This window comes from Platalea leucorodia (genome assembly GCF_965183815.1).
Source record: "Platalea leucorodia genome assembly, chromosome: 3".
Lineage (NCBI taxonomy): Eukaryota > Metazoa > Chordata > Aves > Pelecaniformes > Threskiornithidae > Platalea > Platalea leucorodia.
Window position 1 is genome coordinate 76919217 of NC_138825.1, and position 22864 is coordinate 76942080.

Here is a 22864-nt window from a genome sequence, read left to right on the forward strand (position 1 = left end):
GAAAATAAGGGCAGTAGACATGGTGTTAAAATGCAATGAATGAAGTCTAATCAGATCCTGGAAACACAGAGGTGTTTCTCAAGTAGGCTTAAGGATCCTGCCTGGGTCCCTCAGCTATGAGCCCTGGCTTCATTGGAAGAATATACTCCCAGGAAAAGTGGCAACGAGAAATCTAAGCACTCTGCGAGAGGAAAATACTTCATTAGCAGTTGTCTTTGACTCTTCTAATTCCCTATGCCATTCTAGGTCAGCAAAATTTCAGCTCTACCACCGTGGCCTTTTATTATCCAAAAAATCTCTCTGTTTCAACCAAGTAAAGATAACAGTGGCTAAATATATTCTGCAGGGAAGATGCATTCTTCATTATTTGTCACTTCATTGATATCTGAGTCAGGTAAAGGTTTAAAGAGAGAGAATGAAATAGTCTTTCATTGTGCAAAGAAGATTTATGTGCTCACAGAGCAATGAATTCGATCAGTACCATGGAGGTACTTTTATCTTGTTAGGATTAGTCGATTTAACGTTAGACATAATCTGAATTTAGAATATAATTAAATTTATAACAGTGTTTTGTCTCCTTTCTTTACAGGTTTGCTGGTCCTCTGATACATTTCAGAATGCCGCTGGTAAAAAGAAACATAGACCCCAGGCACCTGTGCCACACAGCTCTGCCCCGAGGTATCAAGAATGAGTTGGAGTGTGTCACCAATATCTCCTTGGCAAATATAATCCGACAACTGAGTAGCCTAAGTAAGTACTTTGTCCTAATAGCTGCATTTAGAACTAATATATTTTACAGTCATAGTTTTTGTGGTTGAAGTAGGAATGCCTTTTCAAATTCTCTGAGCCTTGAATGCACTCCTTTTGTGGCTAGTGACTAGCGTGGACTTCTGTGAAAGAAAGCTAGGAATTTTTCCAGCAGCATGTCTTAAAACTGTTCAGCCATATATTTCTGTTACCAGTGGAACGTGACAGAAAAGATATCTGGTAGTTAATGAAGTCAGTAATTGCTAACCTTAGAGCAATTCTTGAGTAGGGAATATGACATAATGAGGAATATATCATTGGTTGCTTAATTCTCTTAACTTAAACCCTTGGTCATGTTGTGGTCATTCAGAAAAAAAAAGTAGTTGCCTTTTAAAATAATAAACGCAGAAATGTAATTATTACATACTATTTCAAACAGCTAAAGATTTTTCTTCCTTCTTCTCCCTTCTGTCAACAACTTTTCCCTTGGCACATTTGAGAGGAGTGAATACTTTTCAAGTTCTAGAACTCTGAAGGAGTTTTTTCTGACAAGGCTGGTTTCTGGTTGGTTTTTTTTTTTTAAATTACAGCAACTTTAAAAAGTTGTCAGATGAACCAGCATGATAGCATTTTGAATTTCCAATACTACAGGTGCTTTTTAACCACTAGGACATTAGTAAGACTACCAACACATTGAATATTAAAATGTGTGTGTGTATCCATCTAGCATGTGAAAAGCCTTTCAGCTCCGTCAGTATCTTGGGGTCATAGGTGATTTTAACCTAATTTGTTAATTAGATTGATTTAGTTATTGGTTCGATGGTATCCTGTATGGCAGCCTTTCAAACCTGTTAGGGTATTAGGTTGAAGACTCTAATTGAGGACACTGCGTTATGCAATCGAGACAGGAATGCTTATAGCACATAAATATGAACATGATTAGTATAGCTACTGCAACAGCAAGGAAAATAACTATTTAAATTCTTTTCAGTGAACCAACAGCATATCAGATTAGGATGCAGTATATGATCACCATCTGCGGTCTTGTTTCATTCTGCCAAAAGCCCTTCTCAGACTAGCGGCTTGTGTACTAGCCTCCCCTTCCAAGTCACTCTTATTAATATTGTATTCATTTATTTTAGTTTGCTTGTTTTAAAAATTCTTATTTGATTATATAGTCCATCAAGGGGAATTTCCTTTCGTAGGTGGCATACCAAATTTACATTTTATATTTTCCTTTGGAAGTTTCATTTGACCTTAAAAAAGCCCAAATAACTTGGTTTTTCAATTTTAAAGAACACCAACTTCTAACTCAACATCATGGTCTCAGTGCTTACCTATTAAGATTCAGCTGCCTTTGCTATGTTTTCTTGGTATAGAGAGCTTATGCTTGACATTGTATATACAACTGCTCAGGAAGAGGTCAGGATGAAGCAATACCAGAACAGAAAGAACTCAATTAAGGGAGAAAAAAAGTATTGAAGAATATCCATTGAATGCTTCCACATTTGTTATATGGTTTGCCTAAGGTATAGCACAGCTAGAGAGACACTTTCAAGGGAATGTAACCGTAATTATGTAAACCCCTTTTCTGTAAAAGGAATGTGGTTCTATGTGAAGTGCGCATACATAGGGAGGAGCCCACAATGTTGGAAATTACAGGGAAGGTAAAAGAGGAGGGACTCTGCAACAGAGTCTAGTAAACTCTACTTTACTCTGCAACAGCAAGCCCAGAATAGGTCATTCAAAATTTTTTATAAGTTAAATGCTGATGAGCCGGAGCTGTTACTTCAGTCTTTTGTTCTTCCCTCCAAATAGCATCATGGTGTTTGTAGGTTTTCTATGGGCAGTGTTTATACCAACTGAAGTAAGTTTTTGGTTTATACTGTGTATATTTTCAACAAAACCCACATTTTTTCCTACAATTAAATAGAACATGTTTTGCAAAATAATCCTTGTTTGTCAGCAACATTAAGGATTGCTCTGTAAAAATGGAAATCATGTTACAAAGGTATGAGTACCTGTGAAAGTATTTTGTTCCAGGATTCTTTTAGCTTTTCTGCCTCTCTGTGCTAGTAGCAATACAAATTCAAAAAGATTTGGGAGTCCTGACATAGGAATTTTGTCTCTCAATGTGCTCAAACCCAAATAACTGGTCTTCGATTGGTGTGTCACCATTACTGGTATACAGCAAGGCCTGCTGACATGCAGATAAATTTTAGTAGTCGCCTGTGAGTCACAGCCAGCAGGCATGGTTTTGCAGCAATCCCCTGGCAACCAGCTTCTCTGCAGTCCTTCCCTTTTTGTTTTCTGTGGATAATGTGTATGTTTGAGAATCAGCCTTTAAGTTGTAGGCGAAATGGAGCTCCACTCTGAGAGTGGAGACCGAGCGTTCTGGTAGGGTTTCATTTCCTTTAAACTAAAGCTGCTTTTGCTTTTGATGGTAAAGTTATGCAAATTTAAATGAATGGTCTTTGACCTGATTAGCACTTAGTCATTTTTGCCTCCAAGATTTTTTCAGTTACCAGCCCTCAAATAGAGGATCGATCTCCTGTCATTATGACTCTCCAGACCAACCATTCTTAACCTTTCTTCTGATATGATATGGACAAAGAGTGCTGTGATGGAATTAGAGCCTCTAGTACTTTAAATGATACCAAAAAACATTATTTAGGAAAGCTAAGTGTAGAGTTTTGTCATGTATGTTGTTAGATCTCCATTCTTGGAGATATTAATAACTTGACTGGATTAGTCAAGCAACTGGATCTAACTGGACTTCTGGAGGTCTTTTCAACCTGAACAGAACTGTGTTTCATGATCTTGGATACTATGTCTAAGTAGGACATGCCTGCAGAAACAATACCTATTAAATGACAGGAATTCTGTCTTCCTGTGTTTTAATACAAAACGAAAAGAGCTTTACATCAGTATGTCAGCAATAGCTGCTATGCGTCTCCATACAAATTCTCAGTCCTTTCATAGTTTATTTGATGTGTTGCTTTTAATTGTTCAGTTTGAGAAATTTTTTGACCTTTACAAGAAGTAGAGATGAAAGGATGAAATATTTATTTCTGCTTTGAGTGAGAGTCCTTGTCTTTCTCCCTGGAGCATGATAACACATCAGTCTGTCTTGATACAACATACAAAATTGCCAGTAAGTAATTTCTTTTCCCCTGTCTATTCCCAGTCTTCTCTAACTTCATAAAAGTATCTGTCTTCTGACAGCTTTTCTTAGCGCTGTGGCAACAGAAACTCTCTGGACAACAGCAACAGCTGTTTTAGTTTCCTAGCCATTCTCCCCTATATTTCTTGCTTTCTGATTGTACCTGCTTTGGAGAAGTGCTTACCTATTTTTTTCAGCAATATTGCAGGTATATTAGTACGCCAGTATTGCCTGAGTTGGTGTATCTTGGTGTACGTCAGGCTATAGCATTCCAGCGTACATGAAACACAACTGAGAGCACTGTGCAGCTGTGCCATTGTTAGAAGATGGATAAATAGTTCTCATGTCACCTCCTCATTTTATTCACAGCTACTGACCAATCTTGTTTTTCCTTTTATTTGGCTATTCCCTGTACACAGAATCTCAGTACTACATAAGAAACCTAATTGATGGGGTTTGTTCTGGGCCCCAGTCTCTGACACCTCCATCTGGGAAGGAGAACATTTCTCCTTTTGAGTATGTTCCTTTAATGAATATTTATATTGCAGGCATTCAGACCAGGACTTTTATTCAATCATAGCAAGATGTCATTTCCCTTTTTTTCTTCTACCTCTATATAAAGAAAGAGAATGCTGCATAACTCTGTTTGCTAAGCTGGAGTGCCTTTTATGTTAGTGAAAACAATTTTCAGTTAACATTGAACTTTTGGTAGCCTTTCCCCTCTTTCTGTCTTGTCTTTGTACTATTTCCTATTTTTACCATGTTCTCCTAGTTAGTTATCTCTTTTCCTTATTTGTGAGTTTTCAGGAGTGAAACCCTGACTTTCGAGCATTTTATTTCTCCCCCCTTTTTTTCCCTCTCAGACGCTTTTAACTTTTTTTCCTTATTTTTTGCTTACCATGTCATCCCCTAGAGGGTTTTAAACACTGCTCATCTTGTGAGAGACATTTTCTCACCTCAGGTAAACCTTCAGTTTGCCATGGCTTAAGGTGTTAACATTCAATAAGTGGGAAATGTTTCTCCAGAAATACTTACCAACAAGGTGTCTGGACTGCAACTAATCTTTAGAACCAGGCCTCTTCAGCTCAAAGACCAGCCTCTCTCTCTTCATCCTGTCTGGACAACATCTTCAACACATGGTGAGGGCTCCGTATGTTGCATGATTGGAGGTAGGTCTCAGTCAGTGTTTCAGAACCAGCAGAATCCCTACAGCAGGTCCTGCTCTGGGAATCCTCCTTCTCACTGTGCTCACAAGCATATTCAGTATTCTCTGGGGATTTTCTTCCTTAGTCACCCCTCTTTCTTCGTTATTACTATGATTGCCAGGGAACACTGGAGAAAGTGTTCTTATACACATGGGGTAAGGGAACTGATGGACTTGAAACCTAAAGGCTTACTCAGCTTTTCAGAGACCCCCCATCCTCTCAAAGACTTCTGTCTAATTTCTTGATGTTGTCTCCCCCGCAGTGGCAGTATTGGCAATGTGATGCTGTTTCATGTCCACTTTGAATGATAATGGGGGGATGAGCAAATGGTCAGTAATTTCTCATTGAAAACAACTGTGTTAGCAGCAAAAAGTCCTACTTGTCATTAATTCCTTGCCTACATAGAGCAGTGATTTCAGGTGATATTAAAAAAGGAAAGGAAGAGCAAGACTTCCCTTTGAAATGATCTTTAGGACTGGTGCCTTCAACATCAGGTTCAGCTTTCAGCAGTTTCTTTCACAGATTTCTGAATACCTAATGGATAATCTCAGCCAGTTTACTTGATGGTGTTTTCAGTGGGAGATAAGAAATGGTATCTCGGACCTCCATGACTGGAGATTTTTGAAGGCTGACTTTTTCTTCTTGAATGTCAACAAGAAGCATCAGACCTGCTCCAGAGATGGCCTTTAACAGAGTTTATTTGATACTTTTGATACCCTGGTCAGGTTTTCTGATAAATGCCTGGTTCAGTTTTGCTGGCTAAAGGAACCAAGTTGTCTCTTCAGTACTCTGGTATTCCTGTTACAATCCTTAAATCCAGTCCTCATGGACTGCCTTTACACCTTCATAATGATATGTTCCTAATTAGCACCACTGAACCATATTTAGTACCTTGTTTTTCAGGGCTCGCTCAGCCACAGCCACTAAAGTTCTCAAGGATCTACCAAGGTTCTTATCTCCAAGCCTGGGAGACAGTTCAGTCTCCTGGCTTTTAGTCTGTCTCCTAGCCACTGAGCTGTGAGATTTAAATGATTCTGATGAGAAACAAGCCTAGGGTTTCAAGTGAAACTCAGATATACCTTGATTTTTGCTAAAACATTCAATTAAATAAAATTAATGTAGTGAAGCTGAATTAACAGGCAATGGGTATGTTAAATTATGTGTCAGTATTAACAGAGGAGGAAAAATGTATTAATAGACTTAGAATAACTTTCTTGTTTTGCTTTATAAAGGGACCCTGGTTATATATTGTTAGCAGCTTATGTGGTAACTAATTATCCTGAAAGGATATTTTCTGATATATATATTGTGTAGGAAGGAACTATTCAGTAGTGAATAATGTAATTTTGCACAGTGTAAGTATATTGGGAAGGAATTGTGCAGTAGGACATGAGACAGGTTTTACAGCTGCTTTTGTTCTATGCTTTTATTTTTTAGAAAATGTACTGGGCAAAAGAATTGTTTAGTGTGTGAATGGGATTGAAATAATAGAAATCAAGGAATGATAGTGTATAGGTGGGTAACAGACTGAATTCTTAGCTTATTCTTTCCGATATTTCATCAATTTCTACATCTTTTTAAAAAATCAAATTGCCAAACATTTTTAAACTGTAATAATATTTTGAGGTTTGTATATTTCAATATATTGACATATTTACTATTTTAATATTAAATAAGATTTAATAATATTAAATTTAATGTTATAACACCTCATTATACATTGCATTTAATAATGTAATGACATTTAATATATTAAATATTTTTATAGTGTAATTTCAATGATAAATGTTGGGTTAGATTTTGTTTGTGTACATGTTAACCCCACCTCCCTGCTGACCTCTAGAAGTTTGACAGATTAGTTAAGGCTGAATTAATTAAGGTTAATACTTTTGGCAACATTGAACAATTGTCTGATTTTGGTTGTCCCACTTGATGCATCTTGCATTGGCCCGAGATTTACCGGTCATCCTCTTGAACTTCCAAAAATGGTGCTGGTTTATGGCATTGAGCACTGTAGGTGCTCAATTTATTTATTCAGATAGCTACTTAAAATTTAGACCATGGTTTCTAGAGGCTGCTGATGCCATAACCTATCCGTGGGATGCTGTTTCAGGTTTAGATGCAGTTGAAGGGTTTGAAACTCTTTTTCTTTAAAAATGCAAAAGGACAGTAAAGAAGTGGGTTCTTCCACAGGTTCTGCTTCAGGACTCACGTCCCACTCCTTGTCCGAGAGTCTGTAACTAAATCAGATGGTAACTGATCTGGTCTTGTAAAATGATTAATTTAAATACCCTTTCCTTAATGTTTGCTAATGGATTCAGCATAGAGAATGCCATAGTTCAAGTGAATTTTAAGAACTGGAGTTTTGAGGGGACTGCTGATTTATGCGCCTGTCCTGCAGCGTGTTAGTGTGGTTCTAGGAATTTGTACAATACGATATATAAGACTTATAAGGCATCTCTTTGCCACACTTTGTTTAATTAGCGTGAAATAAGATTCAGAACCTTACGTTGTGATTGTAGTTGGTATCAGTTCATCTGATATATACCCAGTCCCCCAGAATAAGACAAAAATAACATTTCTTTTACCTTAGTATTCCTTCATATTAGTGTATTGGATAGTTAGAAATTATTCTTTGTGCACAGAAGCCAATGCTGGACAAATGTTTAAGAAATTATGGGAGAAAATTAGGACATAAAACAAATTAAGAGAAACAAATGGTGAAAGAGGAGAACTGTAAAACTGATCAGTCGCTTTTTCAGATTTTATAAGCCATTGTACACTTACTGCCACGGTACTGAACAGGAGTGGATGATACATGTTTTGGTGGTCTTAATTTAAAAAAAAATGAGGAAGGTAGTGAGCAGTATTATTTTTATTCTATTTACAGCTAGTAGCTACTAGCTAGTATTCTATTTTCAGCTCATAAGTCTGTTTTAAATGTCAGGAAAAGAATTGTTCAAAAAACCTAAATAACACGCACGTTGTTGGGGGGAGGAAGGACTACACATCACTTCCAAAACGTGTTATTTGTCACAAAAAAGGACATTGACTGACACCAGAGGGAGCTGCATTCCTGTATACCTTTCTTACTGAAGGATTAATTGTGAATAGAGCCCTTTGAGACAAGAAGTAAGTTGTGAAAAGAATAATAAGGTGAATAATACATTCCTTAATTTAAAATAAATAATAATGTATCGTTCTATTTAAATGAATAAAACTTGTGCTCTGTTAATAAAAATAAATGCCAGTATGATGGACTGAGAAGAACAGCTAGTAATGTTGGAGGGAATATTACTTGCCTTTTGAAAATGACAAATTTTGGTATATTTCTGGTTAGTTAAGCAAGTTTTGGAAGTACAGTAAAATAATCTTTTCACAGACATTTATTTATTTGCAGAAGTCTATATTGTCATTTAATTTGATAGGCAAACAAGATCACTGGTCTACTGGTATTACATATCCAGTTGTGACCAAGATCCTAAGGCGTTATTATTTTAATTGTCATAGTCAACTGTCATTTTGTTTATTGTACTGCATGAAACAAGAGCAGAGTTTTTTATCAAGCAGCCCCATAATGATGTAAATTTTCTGAAGTGTTAATAATACTTTGGAATATTCATTCTATATAATGGAATTAATTTTGATTCCTTACTCTCCTAACATTATTACCTATAAATTAAGTGGAATGAGATCAGGTTTGTTTACTCATGTATTTTTTTCTCATAAGTTTTTTTTTTTTATCTGTTTGAGTCTTTCTAACACTTTGTTCAGTGTTATCACCTGTAATCGTATCTTTTGTAATCCATTCAAAATTGAAGATATATTCATATGGAATACGCACAGAGATGGCAACATAAACAAATACTGGATTATAAATCTTATATACATATATACATTCACACATAGTATTCTTTTGAATGGAAGATGCACATTTCACTAAAAGCAAACATTTTGCTGTGCTTGAAAAAGCATTTAGTTAAATATACTTCAAGCTAATAAAGAGACTGCCAACAGGCATGTAGGTAGAGAGATTACAGTCGGCATACAACTTCAAACATGACAGGTTGTTTTTAATGTATTTCCCGTTTGAGCATTAGTGTTTATAAGCATAGGCAAATTATTCCTTGCAATATGTTTGTGGCTGTGTGCAACGTAATGAAAAGATTTTTGAGACAGATTATTTGCAATTGGAGCTCATTAATGAGGCAGATGAATTGTAAACCTGATGAAATTACATAGATAAAACAAACTGTAGCCTTAAAATACACCTATAAAAGGGAAGTTGTTGGATTTTAGAGCCCTGCAATTTAATTTTTATTCTGTACATGAGATTTTACCCTTGATTTTAATTTTAATTTCCATGTCTCTGAATATTACATGAGTTGTCTAATTAAAATGAATAATATATCTGAATATGTTATCTGAAATACATTAAATTTGTAGTAAATGTATATTAAAAGTTTAGTAATCTTGCTCTCAGTGGATCACATTTTTAAGTAATTTCTCTTGCTTCAGATACAGGTTAAAGAACATAAACTTTTCAGAGTTTCAAGACATATATTAGAAAGTCTTATGTTAGGTGAGTTGCCAGCTAAGTAGACTTTACTAACTTTCCGTCCCTATTTTACTGTGGACTGGTACTTAAAGACAAAGGTTCTAAGAATGGCTGCACCTTTGATCTGCTTCTCACTGTGGCTGATAGCAGATGCTCCAAGAATGAGAGCAAGGCAAGCATGTACAATACTCCTGCTAATCTCACAGGCTCCGACTCTTTCCAGCGTGGAAGCCTCTTCAATCAGCTGGGGTTTCTGTGTATTTACTAATGCTCAGTGTATTTCTTTTCCATTATTTAGTATTGTTGGCAAACTTTAATCTCATTTTTTCAGGTCATTTACAGATATCTTGAATAACATAGGTACCAGTACAGAAACCCATGAAAACTCACCTTTCTCAACTGTGAAGACCGATGATTTACTCCTATCCTCTGTTTTGTACCTTTTGAGGAATTATTTATCCGTGCCATGTCATTTCTGTTTTATTCCCTGTTTGTTAAGCTTTCCTGAAAAGCTTTGATTAAGGACTTTCACAACTCTCTTGGAAATCTAACTAGATCATAGCTCTCCATGCATGTGCTTATAAACCCTTCAGACATCTCACTTTACCAAAGCTGTGTTATCTCTTCTCTAACAAGTCATCCAGGTGTCTGCTAATTCAGTTCTTCATAATGATTTATACTAATTTGTCTGGATGTCAGGCTTACAGGCCTGTAGCTTTCAAGATGTTCTATGAAAACATTTTTGAACCTTGCTGTTGTGCTTGCCACCTTTCAGTGTGTATTAAGGAGACATACAAATTGTTACTAATGAGGGATGGGGTGCTAGCAAGGTCCGTCGGTCTGCTGTCTCAGTGGAGGTAGGGGATGAAGATTAATGCAGCAGCAAAGATGCAAGGGTTATGGATATGTTAGAAACCACGGAAGCGCCTGAGAATGGTCACGTAGGAATTAGGGCTTCTTCCCCCAAAAAGGTGGTGGGATCAATAGCCCAACTGAAGTGCATGTACACCAATGCAGGCAGTATGGGCAACAAACAGGAGGAGCTGGAAGCCATTGTGCAGCAGGAAAACTATGACCGCCAGCCTGGCTGAACAGAGAGCTTTGGCTGGAACTCGGGAATAAAAGGAGAGTTTATGATCTTTGGAAGAAGGGGCAGGCAACTCGGGAGGACTACAAGGATGTCATGTGGTTACGTAGGGAGAGAATTAGAAGGGCCAAAGCCCAACTAGAACTTAATCTGGCTACTGCTGTAGAAGACAATAAAAAATATTTCTATAAGGTGACCTGCTTAGTGGATGAGGGAAAGGCTGTGGATGTTGTCTACTTGGACTTTAGTAAAGTCTTTGACACTGTTTTGCACAGCATTCTCCTGGAGAAACTGGCTGTTCGTGGCTTGGACAGGCGTAGTCTTCGCTGGGTAAAAAAGTGGCTAGATGGCCGGGCCCAAAGAGTTGTGGTGAATGGAGTGAAATCCAGTTGGTGGCCGGTCACAAGTGGTGTTCCCCAGGGCTCAGTGTTGGGGCTGGTCCTGTTCAATATCTTCATTGATGACCTGGATGAGGGGATGGAGTGCACCCTCAGTAAGTTTGCAGATGACACCAAGTTGGGTGGAAGTGTCGATCTGCTGGAGGGTAGGAAGGCCCTACAGAGGGACCTGGACAGGCTGGATCGATGAGCCAAGGCCAACTGTATGAGGTTCAACAAGGCTCAGTGCCGGGTCCTGCACTTGGATCACAACAACCCCATGCAACGCCACAGGCTGGGGGAGGAGTGGCTGCCTGGCAGAAAACGACCTGGGGGTGTTGATCGGCAGCTGACTGAACATGAGCCAGCAGTGTGCTCAGGTGGCCAAGAGGGCCAATGGCATCCTGGCTTGTATCAGGAATAGTGTGGCCAGCAGGACCAGGGAGGTGACGGTGCCCCTGTGCTTGGCACTGGTGAGGGCGCACCTCGAGTACTGGGTTCAGTTTTGGGCCCCTCACTCCAAGAAGGACATCGAGGTGCTGGAGCGTGTCCAGAGGAGGCCAACGAAGTTGGTGAAGGGTCTGGAGCACAAGTCTTATGAGGAGCGGCTGAGGGAGCTGGGGTTGTTTAGTCTGGAGGAGGCTGAGGGGAGACCTTCTTGCTCTCTACAGCTACCTGAAAGGAGGTTGTAACAAGGTGGGGGTCGGTCTCTTCTCCCAAGTAACAAGTGATAGGACGAGAGGAAATGGCCTGAAGCTGCGCCAGGGGAAGTTTAGGTTGGATATTAGGAAAAACTTCTTCACCAAAAGGGTAGTCAGGCATTGGAACAGGCTGCCCAGGGAAGTGGTTGAGTCCCCATCCCTGGAGGTATTTAAAAGAAGTGTAGATGTGGTGTTTAGGGACATGGTTTAGTGGTGGACTTGGCAGAGTTAGGTTAACGATTGGACTTGATGATCTTAAAGGTCTTTTCCAACCTAAACAATTCTATGATTCTAATACTTTACTGGTCATTTTGTTGATTTAGTTTTGTAATTTTTATATAGTGCCCTCAGTGTCTTTGAGCCTCCCACAAAGAAGAGTTCTGGCATGAGGGTCTCTCCAGTTCCTTTCACTGAACACCAGTGGAAAGTTAAATTAGCATGTCTGCAGGGGTCTTGTCTTCTCTGAGTACCCCTTTATACCTTCATTACCAGTTGGCTTTACAGACTCCCTGGCGGGCTTTCTTGCTCCTCATGTCTTTGAAGGGGTATTTATTATTAGTTTGCTAGTTGTTCCTCAGGTTAGTTTTTGGTCTTTATATTTAATGTGCCAGAATTTATGATCCTTTCTGCATCTGTACATTTCTTCTGATATCCCCTTTTATATTCTGTTGTTTATAGTCATGCTGGTTTTCTATTGCCATTTCTTAAGTCTTAATAAATGATATGTGCTGGCCTTGTGCTGACTACATAGCATGTTTAAGTAGTTTCCACAGTACCTGTAGGGATTTAATTTTTGTCCTTTTGATGTGTTTATTTAAAAATGTCCTCATTTTTATGTATAATTCCAGTTGCATTGTTCACCAAAGGCAAAATTTTCATAACTGTCTTTTCCTATTGTACCTGTCGGAACTTGTGTGCAAACCAGGTAGTTAGAAATTTGTGAGATTTATACTGCCAAAACCAACGTAAGTGTACAAACAGTACACAAATTACATATGCACAGTATGGTAGAAAGTTTTAAAAGCTATCACGTGGTATTTCAGAAACGTGGCTACGAATTTTGCTAGGCAATCTGGTGGTTTTTTTCAGTGGCGTTGGCAGACTGCTCAAGTTGAGTCCGGGGGGCATTAGAAGCACTCTATGGAGTACTCTGTAGAATAGAAACTCGTTACTGATCCTTTTCTCATGATGCTTGAATCTCCTGCTCTTTTGGGCTAAATGTGTAACATCCATTGAAGTGTACAAAGGAGATTCTTCTTTTCCTTCAGTATAAATTGGTCAGTTACTAGAATTTTGATCCTTCAAAGTGGGATTTATTATTTTAGTGTGTATTTTTGAATAGGCTGGTTCTAATTAACCTAGATGTAAATATCTGATCTTCTGGTTTTTAAATGGTCCGCTGTACAGTAGGAGCAGAAGCTGTGCTTCATTTTGAGAAATGTTGAGGTAAATTTCACTTGGAAAGATTAGTTATTGCTCATACAAGAGCAGCTTCAGATGCTGGAAATCATCCTTTTATACATATCCAAGAAACTAATCAATCTAGTTCCTTGCATATCAGCATAGTTAAATCAATTTATACCAGCTGAATGTCTGTCCTGTAATGTATTAAATAATTTCATTTCTGATAAATAAATCACAAATTAAATATTTAACTGTTACTTACTTTTCTGAAGCATTCTTGATGAGCTCAGTACATACAGGTTGTTACAAGTGATACTCGTGTATCTCAGATTTACTTACTTAAAATAGAAATCTTTTTCAAGGCAAACTCATTTGGCTATCTTGTGGTATGCTTGAATATTTTTTTTTCATATTTCAGGTAAATATGCTGAAGATATATTTGGTGAACTTTTCAATGAAGCACACAGTTTCTCATTTAGAGTCAACTCCTTACAAGAACGTGTAGATCGCTTATCTGTCAGTGTTACGCAACTCGATCCGAAGGAAGAAGAATGTAAGTTAACTCCTGCATTGAAGATTTCTTATTTTGTCACCCAGACACCACTGATACATGAAATGGAAATAATAATAGTTTAAATTATATTTATAACAACACAGAGCAAAACATCATGAGAAAGATGTCCATTTCTATTTCTGCTACAGGTTTCTTTTATAGCCTTGAACAGCTTTCTGAGCTCAACGTTTTCATGGTTATTGAACAGTACTGTTACCAGTGAATTTACATAAAAACTGCTGCAGGAGTATGTGTCACTTCAGTAGTATTATGTATTAGTGTTAATAATATTAATAATAATATATATTATGTGAATGCTTGGAGATAAGTCTTTACTCTTTTCTTTTAACCTTCCTACTAATTTCCATTTGTCCAAGTAGGGTTTTTGCATTTAACTTGTTACCGTCGTACTTTCTGTATGAAGTTACAGTTGTATAGCTCCATTTATTGACACTATATATCCCCTTGGATTCTTCGTAAATAGCTTTAGTACTGTAAATATTGGCTAGCACTGAGAAAACAAGTACTTCCAGAAGTCAACAGGGTATGGCTCAGGCCTATAGGATAGAATTTGTATGGGATTTAAATGATGGATGGACTTTGTGATGACTACAGAAACATCAACCACCTAGTATGTAAATGCCATGAAGCTTTTTTGCCTTCCTGGGTAACTGTTGGTTACAGGTGGAACTGTGAATGTTCTTGTAACCCCAAACCGTTTTAAGGTGTTCTAGACTATATGGCTAAGACCTAGAAAGTAGACCAACATCCTATCCTGAAAAATAACTTCAGATTGCTTGTGGGATCCCATTTTAAAGTATAGAAAGCTGTTTGAGTTATGAATGTCTAGGTATAATAGTTGTGTGTCGTTCAGGAAAAATGAAGTGTCAAACGAGGAGCATGGTCTTAAGGCTGTGTTTAGTTACTGATGTCAAAATTTCACGAATAGCAACATTAAGCTAAGGAAGTTTTGATTCTGTATTTTGTGTGACATTAATTTTAGAGCAGGTTTCAAAAGACAGCTATTCACAGCTAGTAGCAGATTTTCCATGAAATCGTGACTTGCCTAGGGGAATTCTTATATTAATGGGATTTTCCAAGTCTCTTGACAACTGAGCATAAATCATACACATACACCTCTTTTTCCAGTAAAATACCATGTTTACTATGATTGGATAATGACAACAATCCTTTCTGTGTACAGTAACAAATTGTCAGCAATTGTAATCTTGTAAGAGCTGTAATACTCCAGAGTGTTAATGGCATTCCTGCGTTTACCCTTGACAGCCTAGTTTTTGGTTTAAATCAGAGTGGGATATATGTTGATATGGCATATCTAGTATGGCAACCATTCACATTTCAGGAAACGGCGAGACCATTCTAAGTCATTGAGTTAAAGCATCTAAGGATGTTATAGGATAGCAAGATGGAAAATTGTACTTTCCTGTGTAAATGGCCTTTGACAGTTTTGGCTGTAGGTTTCAGTACTAAACATCCATAACTATTTGATGTTAGAGAATTGCTAGAAAAATTTTAAAATAGTATGTAGTCCCAAATGCACCAGATCAATAACTTTTCACAGTACTGTGTATACTGTAGCATTTGCTAAACTGTATAGCTAAAGAAAGGGACAGACACCGTAATTAAAGAAAACAGGGCTGAAAAGAGGTATACTTGATTAAGTCCAGAGTGGCTAAGTGTGACTCAAATCTGATACCCTGGATTTGTCTCTCACGCCATATAATAGCAGTGGCTGCTCGTACTTAGGGGAACACATGCAGTCCTCAGTGTCAGGAACTATTAAATGACTGTTTTTATTAACCTAAGACTATCCAGTCCTTGAGCTGTACCCAGTGTTCCTTATTCACAAACATCTGTCCAGAATGAGTCACCAGATGAGGACAAAGGAGATGAGAGGAAATTTGATATTATGTTTCCTTAAAAATTAGGCATCAGGAAACTGTTTCTCCTTCAGCGAAACATTCCCCTTCATTCTGGGCTTGAAATTTGGAAGTTCATCACAAATTGTTTTGTTTTAGTCCTGATCTGGGCTAAAATAGCTGGAGGATGTTAACACATGAAGGTGTGGGGAAAACATTTGGATTTACCTTTCTTGCCTTTTTTAACCCTCTGTGCAAGAATTAGACAAATTTCAGTACTTCTGTTCAGCTAACAGCATGTGTAAAATGGGCTATACTTGTAAAATGAGTCTCATTTGCTACTTCTTTGCCAGCAGGCAGTAATAGAAGATTTAATATGTTCCTTTGGGCCCATGCTATTACACAAGAGGAAGAAATTAAGATTCATTTAAAGCTAAGTGGCATGAACAAAAACAGCCCAAGTCAGATTGATTGAACGAGGTGCAGATACTTGACAAGATGTTTCTGGTAGAGTCAAAGTAATAAAAAGCTCTGAATTTTTTGAATAGTCTGTGTGTTTTCTCATTTTGAATTATTATAGTATCTCTATGAAAGAATAAACCCAAATGAAACCAACATTAGGATTGTATCCTGAAGGAACTACCTCCTGGTGCACAAGCTTTGTGTCACAGAAGAATTGCTATGAACTTGGTTTGGTTTGAGTTTATTGCACTGTTTTCAAATTCTTGATTTCACAGAATTATTAATTCCATATTGTAATCAATTTTTTTACATACTTTATTCTTTTTACATACATGTGTTTTTTTCCTCTCAGAAGAAATACTAAACTTGCATACAGACAAAAAGAAACCCTCTGCTTTCCTTCAGTAAACTGAACTTTATTTCAATTGTATGGGAAACTAGCCTATATGTATTCAAGAGCTATCATATCTGGAGTCTTTTTAGGACTGGGAAAACACATTCTTGCTATGGAGGTGAACCAAGGTTGACGGTTTCAGTAGCCCTGCAATGTAAGGTATCTTCATAGGTCAGAAAATAAACCCTAAGGGTATAGTTTCTTTGCAACTGTTTTTAATTTCAGTATTTACTTTATAAATAACCTTACTAACTCTCTCCATATATATGCAAATTTTGTAAGTATATCTATATTTTGTAAGTAAATCTATGTCATAATAGATTTTGGTTAATTTACCACATTTTTGTGAATTTATTTGTGCCATTAATCTTGAAATACTACCAGTAAATAATTTCATGTATGTAGAAATCTGACAGTTTTTAAAAGAATATTCATTTTAGCTTTTATGTTGTACTTTTTTGAAATGCTGATACGCAGTACAGCTCTGATGTACAGTGTAATGAAGTATTAGAAAATAGTTGTGCATCACTCAGAAATAAATGGTATTATGGCAGAAGGAGAATTCATAAACTAAGAGTTTATCTGCATATTTTGGTATTAATTTATTGGTTCTTTAATATGAACTGCCTAATTCTGTTTAAATCTCAAACTGGAGGGGATTTTAATCTCAAAGGCAGCGTATCAAATTCTTGATTTCTACAGCATATCTGTTACAACTGTGAAGAGCAACTTAAAAAACTTAATGGCAGAAGTGCTATGGGTGAGCAGCCTGGCATACTTCAGGAAAGGAATCAAACAATGTTGTGAATTGTATTTCAGTAGGTTTCTGGCTTTGAATACATGTGCTTGTTTTTTTCTAAACATTCTAGAAATACTGCCCTGTCATAGAAAGGATAGCAGCTCAGAAGTGTTGCGGGATTAATGCTAAAGAGAGATTTGAGGTTTTGCTATAGGCAAAAAAGGTGGCATCTGGTGGGGAGAAACCGAAAAAGCTTGACAGCTAATTGTGGTCTGTATATTTCTGAAAATGGGAGACTCGGTGAACTTTCAAATCAGGATACTCAGCCCGCTGTGAGACTTAGAAGAAAGGGTGGTAAGTCCCATTTTAGGGGGCAGCTCACTTACCGTTTCTAGCCTCTGAAGAGGAATTTGGTGACTTGAGTATAAATGTAACAGGGAGCACATGAAAATTGGGTCATGACCTCCACGTGTAATATGTTAATGTGGAGAATAACACTATTGTCGATTCACTCATAAGAATGTTTACCCCCAAAGTCAGATAAAGAAAAAGACTGTTAAATTAAATCATAGAGAAGATCACTTTTCTTGCCACATCTCCTCTTAACTGAATGTTGGATTTGAGTGCGTCTCCCTCTCAAAGATCTGGGCGGATGGGCGGATCTCCAACTGCTCTCGGTGCTTTTTCTTCCAATTTTCTTAGCCCTCAATTCAATTTATGCATTATTTAGTAAGTAAATCAGTTTTAAATTAGTGAGTCCAAGTCTTAATAGTTCGGTGGTAAAGCCATGATATTGCATAATTTGTATTTTGTATATAAAAAGAGGGATATGGACAAAATGTCATTTGCTAAATAATGTGGCGGTTTTGTTGAGATTCACCAGCAGATTCACTGCTTGATGCAGCTGGGTGATTCACGTCTTCCCTAACGGGCTGCTTGGAGCTCCCTGGTTCTATGTGCTGCATTTAAAGCAGCTTCTGAGTCACCTTAAAATGATTGCTGTAACATTTATGTCTTCCCTTTGTTTACCTGTAGTAGTTAAGCTACATACATTCCCTATCCAAATAGTGCTTGAGCTGTTTTGAATTTTTTTAAATCAATATTTCAGAATATTTGAATTTCTTGTGTTGGGGACAAGCCCAAAGGAGAGTAGTTTCTGTTCTGCAGAAGTAGTCTCTCTGCTTAGCAACTATTAAACTTGCAGTGACCAGTGAGAAGTATTCTGATGGCAGAGAAACCTAATATGTGTGCGATTCTAGGCATTGTTGAAGTGGATAATCGTTAAAAAAATAAAATCTATGAAGTAGCAATCAGACTTCAAGATTGCAGCGTGTTTAGGAACTGAATCACACAAATCTTTATCTGAAGAGAATTTTACCCTCCCCCCAATTAATTACCTTTAATTGGAATCCTACGACTAAGTTATTCATTTGGTATTGTCATTCTTTCTTCCCTACACTTTTCGAATTGCCAGGTGATTTGTATATAGTTTCCCATAGTCATTCAGCTCTGCAAGGAGTCATACCTGTGGCATTCAAGAGTTCATGGTCTTAAAAGTTGTCAGGATGAAATTCTGCAGAAAGTGTTGAGAGAGCAAGCTTCTAAAAGGAATATATGTTATTTATTTATTTATGACCTTTAAGAGAATGATATTTTTTGGCCTAGAACCACTTCATAAATTGTACGTTGGAGTGAGTTTAAAAGAATTAAAAAATCTAGTAACAGTTTTTTTTTTTCTTCTGATGAGGTAAAATAAAATGTAATATTTAACATCTTTGAAATGTAAAAGTAGCTACTTTCTGTCGGTATGTTTATGTGCTCCATAGCTGACTTTTACTACAAATTGGGGATTGCAGTTTAACGAAAGGCTTAACAGGAGGTAAAATGTTATTATGTATATATATAACTGATGTGTTCTTTTATTTCATTTGTAGTTCAGCCTAAAAGAAACCCAGTTATTGTGTCTTATTAGAATGCAATTTAAATACCTTTTTTTTTTTTCCCCTGGTTCATTGTTGATTATGAATAAAAATGGACTGGCATCTCTTTTTCAAAACCAGATGTACCAAAGGTTGGTAGTTTAGCTTTCTGACAGAGATAATTTTTAATTATGTGGAAAATGTGGTGGTGTACAGAAAGTTAGACTGGCTGATCTAATAGGTCTTTTTGTACAATCCAAACAACAGACACAGTAAGGATAAACTGGCATTTTCTCAGATTGTTGGATGAATGTTTAACTTAAATTGTGAACATCTCAACATTTAAGGAGATTATTTAAGACCCCATTTTTTGTTCATTGCAGTAAACACAAGTGCTATAGCAGACGGACTTTCAGGAAGACGTATCCATATGAAATTTAGGATCTTGAGCTATATGAAGGTTGTCGTGCTAGTTAGGAATTAGGCGACTGGAAGCTTAAATTTATCAGCATCAAGTCAAATGCCTGCAGCATGTCCAACTCCTGCTTCAGTGTCTCATCTCTTCTCACACCTGAATTCATATGTCCAATTTGTTTGACCTGTTCTCTTGCTGTGCCAGTTTGTCAGTCAGCCAAAGCTAAGTGGCTGGATGACCAGCCAGGTTTTCACGTGTTCTCCCCCCTGAAGTGGCAAGCCACACAAGGCTTCTGTTTCTCAGCCAGCTGGCAAGCTACACAAATGGCTTTGTAAGCCAAACGGTGCACAGCCCAGGATTATGCTGTGCTTGCAACATGGGATTTACCTGATCCCTCTGTAGGCCAGTTGTATCAGCGTCATGATTCTCAGTATTTTGTCTGCCACGTCCTTTCATTTCCCTAGTAATGTTGTCCTAACATAGTCAGTTGTTTTGAATAATGGCATGATTTTCAGTGAATGCTGGTCATTGGCTGTCAGCACAGCAAATGCTGTTAGCTGTTTGAAATTCCACAGTGTACATTTGCTATGAAGACCTTTGCTATGTAGCTTAGTTTTAGAGAGAAAGTAATCTACTCTTATAGTTGGGGATTGATTGATTGATTGATTATCCTCAGGTGTGTTATCCCCTTGTACCTGTTTACAAAAAGTGGAGATTTAAACAAGAAAATGGAGATTATTAATTAGGCCAGCAGTATTTGCTCACTGAAGGGATTAAAGAATGCTAATAAAGAGTTTATAGAACGATGTGCCTCTCAATAATATGGTGTCACATACTATGAGCATTTTAATATTAAAACAAAGAACTGTACTTACTGGAATAAATTAATTTACTTCATTGCCTTCAGAATGTACACAGGTTGAAAGAGAAATGTACTAACTTTTATTTTTATTGGCATAGTCTCCAATAAGTGACAGACAGTTTAAAGACTTGCAGGATTGCCAAGCATCTCTGAACAAGTACATTTGGTGAGATTTGTAAAACCAACAAGCCAAAGGAAAAACAGCTGAAGTATAAAAGAATATAAGACTAGGTTTTTAGATGAAGTAAACTTCAGTTCTTCTAATTGTGACCTTTTGCCAGCAAATAATAACCTGTACTTCATGACAGGTACAAAATATATACGGTTATTTATGACTGCAAACATACCTGCAGAAATTGAGACTCCTAGCTGACATTCATACATTATAATACTTCTTTCACACACTTAAAAAGGTTTCTGAGCAGCTAATTAAAGGTATTAAAAAGAATAATAGACACTGTAATGAAATAGAACCTAAGGGTAAAAAGGAGGAAACTTCTCCAGGAACACACAACCTTGCCAACTGTAATAAACTTCAAAAGCCAAACTGAAAATCAAACAAATCCCATCTTTAGCCTCACAAAGGATGCTGCCAATATGCTTAGGTAAGAAGACAGAACATTCCAGGAATTGCAAGCCCTCTGGCAAAAATCCTGCCTTCTGCCCCTTTGTGATCGTACAATAGAAATCCAGCTCTGTGTGTGTGTGTATGTACGTGCGTGTACACGTATGTGTTACAGGAACCAGAGTAAAACGCAGCTTTAAGCTCAAACAAATGCACTCATTTAAAAAACTGTTGCTGAAGGCCCTAGTGATATGGGAGGGGGGGTGCCCTCTCATCTTGAGTAAAGGGGCACTACTATCAACCTGCTTGTATAAAACAAATATAATTCTTTATAGATAAAGTGCATGTGCTGAAAATACTCTCTTTGCTCGTATGTCTTAAAACTGTTTTCAGTATTGTTTGTGATTTAAAAAAAAAAAAAAAAGAAAGCCCAAAGCAATGGAAAGGGCTGCTGCTTTATCTAGTGAAAGTCTAACACTGTCTGCAAAGTTAGCCTTGAGACACACAGATGTAGTAATTGAAGATCAGGGAGGGAGAGGAATATGAGACTGAACAGGTACACTGTTTCCAGAATTAAAAGCGCAAGTTTCATTTAATCTTTTTCTAAATTTTAATGATTATGGAATAGAAAAATATATTTGGGCTTTAACAGCAGTAAGTCAATATATTTCAAATGGCTGTTTAACCCACTGTGTTCACCTAGTGTTATTTTCCTTTGAATCTTACATAAAGATGATTGATTATTCCTAACTACTGTGCGTAAAAACTCAAGGTGTCTCACCTGAATTAAACAGTCTGATTAAAAAACAACATCTGACTAGTTTCATGCATTGGAACGTAGTATCACCTCCCATTAAAACTCACTGATATCAGTGGCATAAGCTTAAGTGATTTGCTGGTTTGGCATCTCAGTGGGCCTTCAGTAGAACTGCTACCTATGTGCAAGGAATGTAGTGTTTGGCTTGCTGATGGTATAAGGGTAAAATCTATACCTCAAGATAGAGAGTAATTTTTTAGTACCAAAAGGGTTGTGAAATGGAGTTGGCAAATGTTATTAGGTACTTTGGAACTACAGAATGATATTTTATAGCTACAGTAAGCAATTTGTTGAACTACATTGGAGAGAGAGTTCTGATATCTATCCAGGTGAGCAAAAATTTCCTGTGAAGCTAAATAGAGGATAATGTGCTAGAACATTACAAGCATGTTTTTCACATAATGTGACAATATCTTGCTGTGGCAGTAGTGCTGGATGAATTTATATTTGCTGTAAAATGCGTAAGATACTAGTAGTAATGCTTAATATTTATGTTCTAACCAGCATGAAGCAATTCCAGATTAATCAAAATAAACTATCTTTGGTGTTTTTTTTAAATGGCAATATTCCCTTTCAGTGTCACTGCAGGACATTACAATGAGGAAAGCTTTCCGGAGTTCCACAATTCAAGATCAACAGCTGTTTGACCGCAAAACTCTGCCTATTCCTTTGCAAGAAACTTATGACATTTGTGAACAGCCTCCTCCACTTAACATTCTCACCCCTTACAGGTTAGTAAAATAAAACGAATCAAAACCAATTTGTAGCTTATTTTATGTATTAGAAATGCTATATCCAGGCAACTTGCTCATGTTGAGTAGCACTTGAATATTTAAGGAGCCACACTAAAAAACTTTGAAGCTGCTGGAGGAATACAGGCAGCAGAAGACATTATAAGCATTAAAACTTTACTCCACTTTGTTCAAGTTTTACACCAGTGTAACAATGGTAAGAAAAAGCCATTTTTATCATCTGTATTTATTAAACTGTGTAATGCTCTTGGATGTGAAGAAAAT

General features: G+C 37.2%; 1 protein-coding gene across 1 annotated transcript in view; it reads left to right on the plus strand.

Moving 5' to 3' along the window:
- Positions 1-617: 617 nt before the first annotated feature.
- WASF1 (WASP family member 1) overlaps positions 618-22864 on the plus strand; it is a gene marked incomplete at both ends in the record, with an annotated part of 29876 nt that continues 7629 nt past the window's right edge. The window contains 3 exons of the mRNA XM_082305603.1: positions 618-750; positions 13661-13795; positions 22426-22579. Of these exons, the coding sequence (XP_082161729.1) occupies positions 618-750; positions 13661-13795; positions 22426-22579 (422 nt within the window). The remainder of the gene's footprint in view (positions 751-13660; positions 13796-22425; positions 22580-22864) is intronic.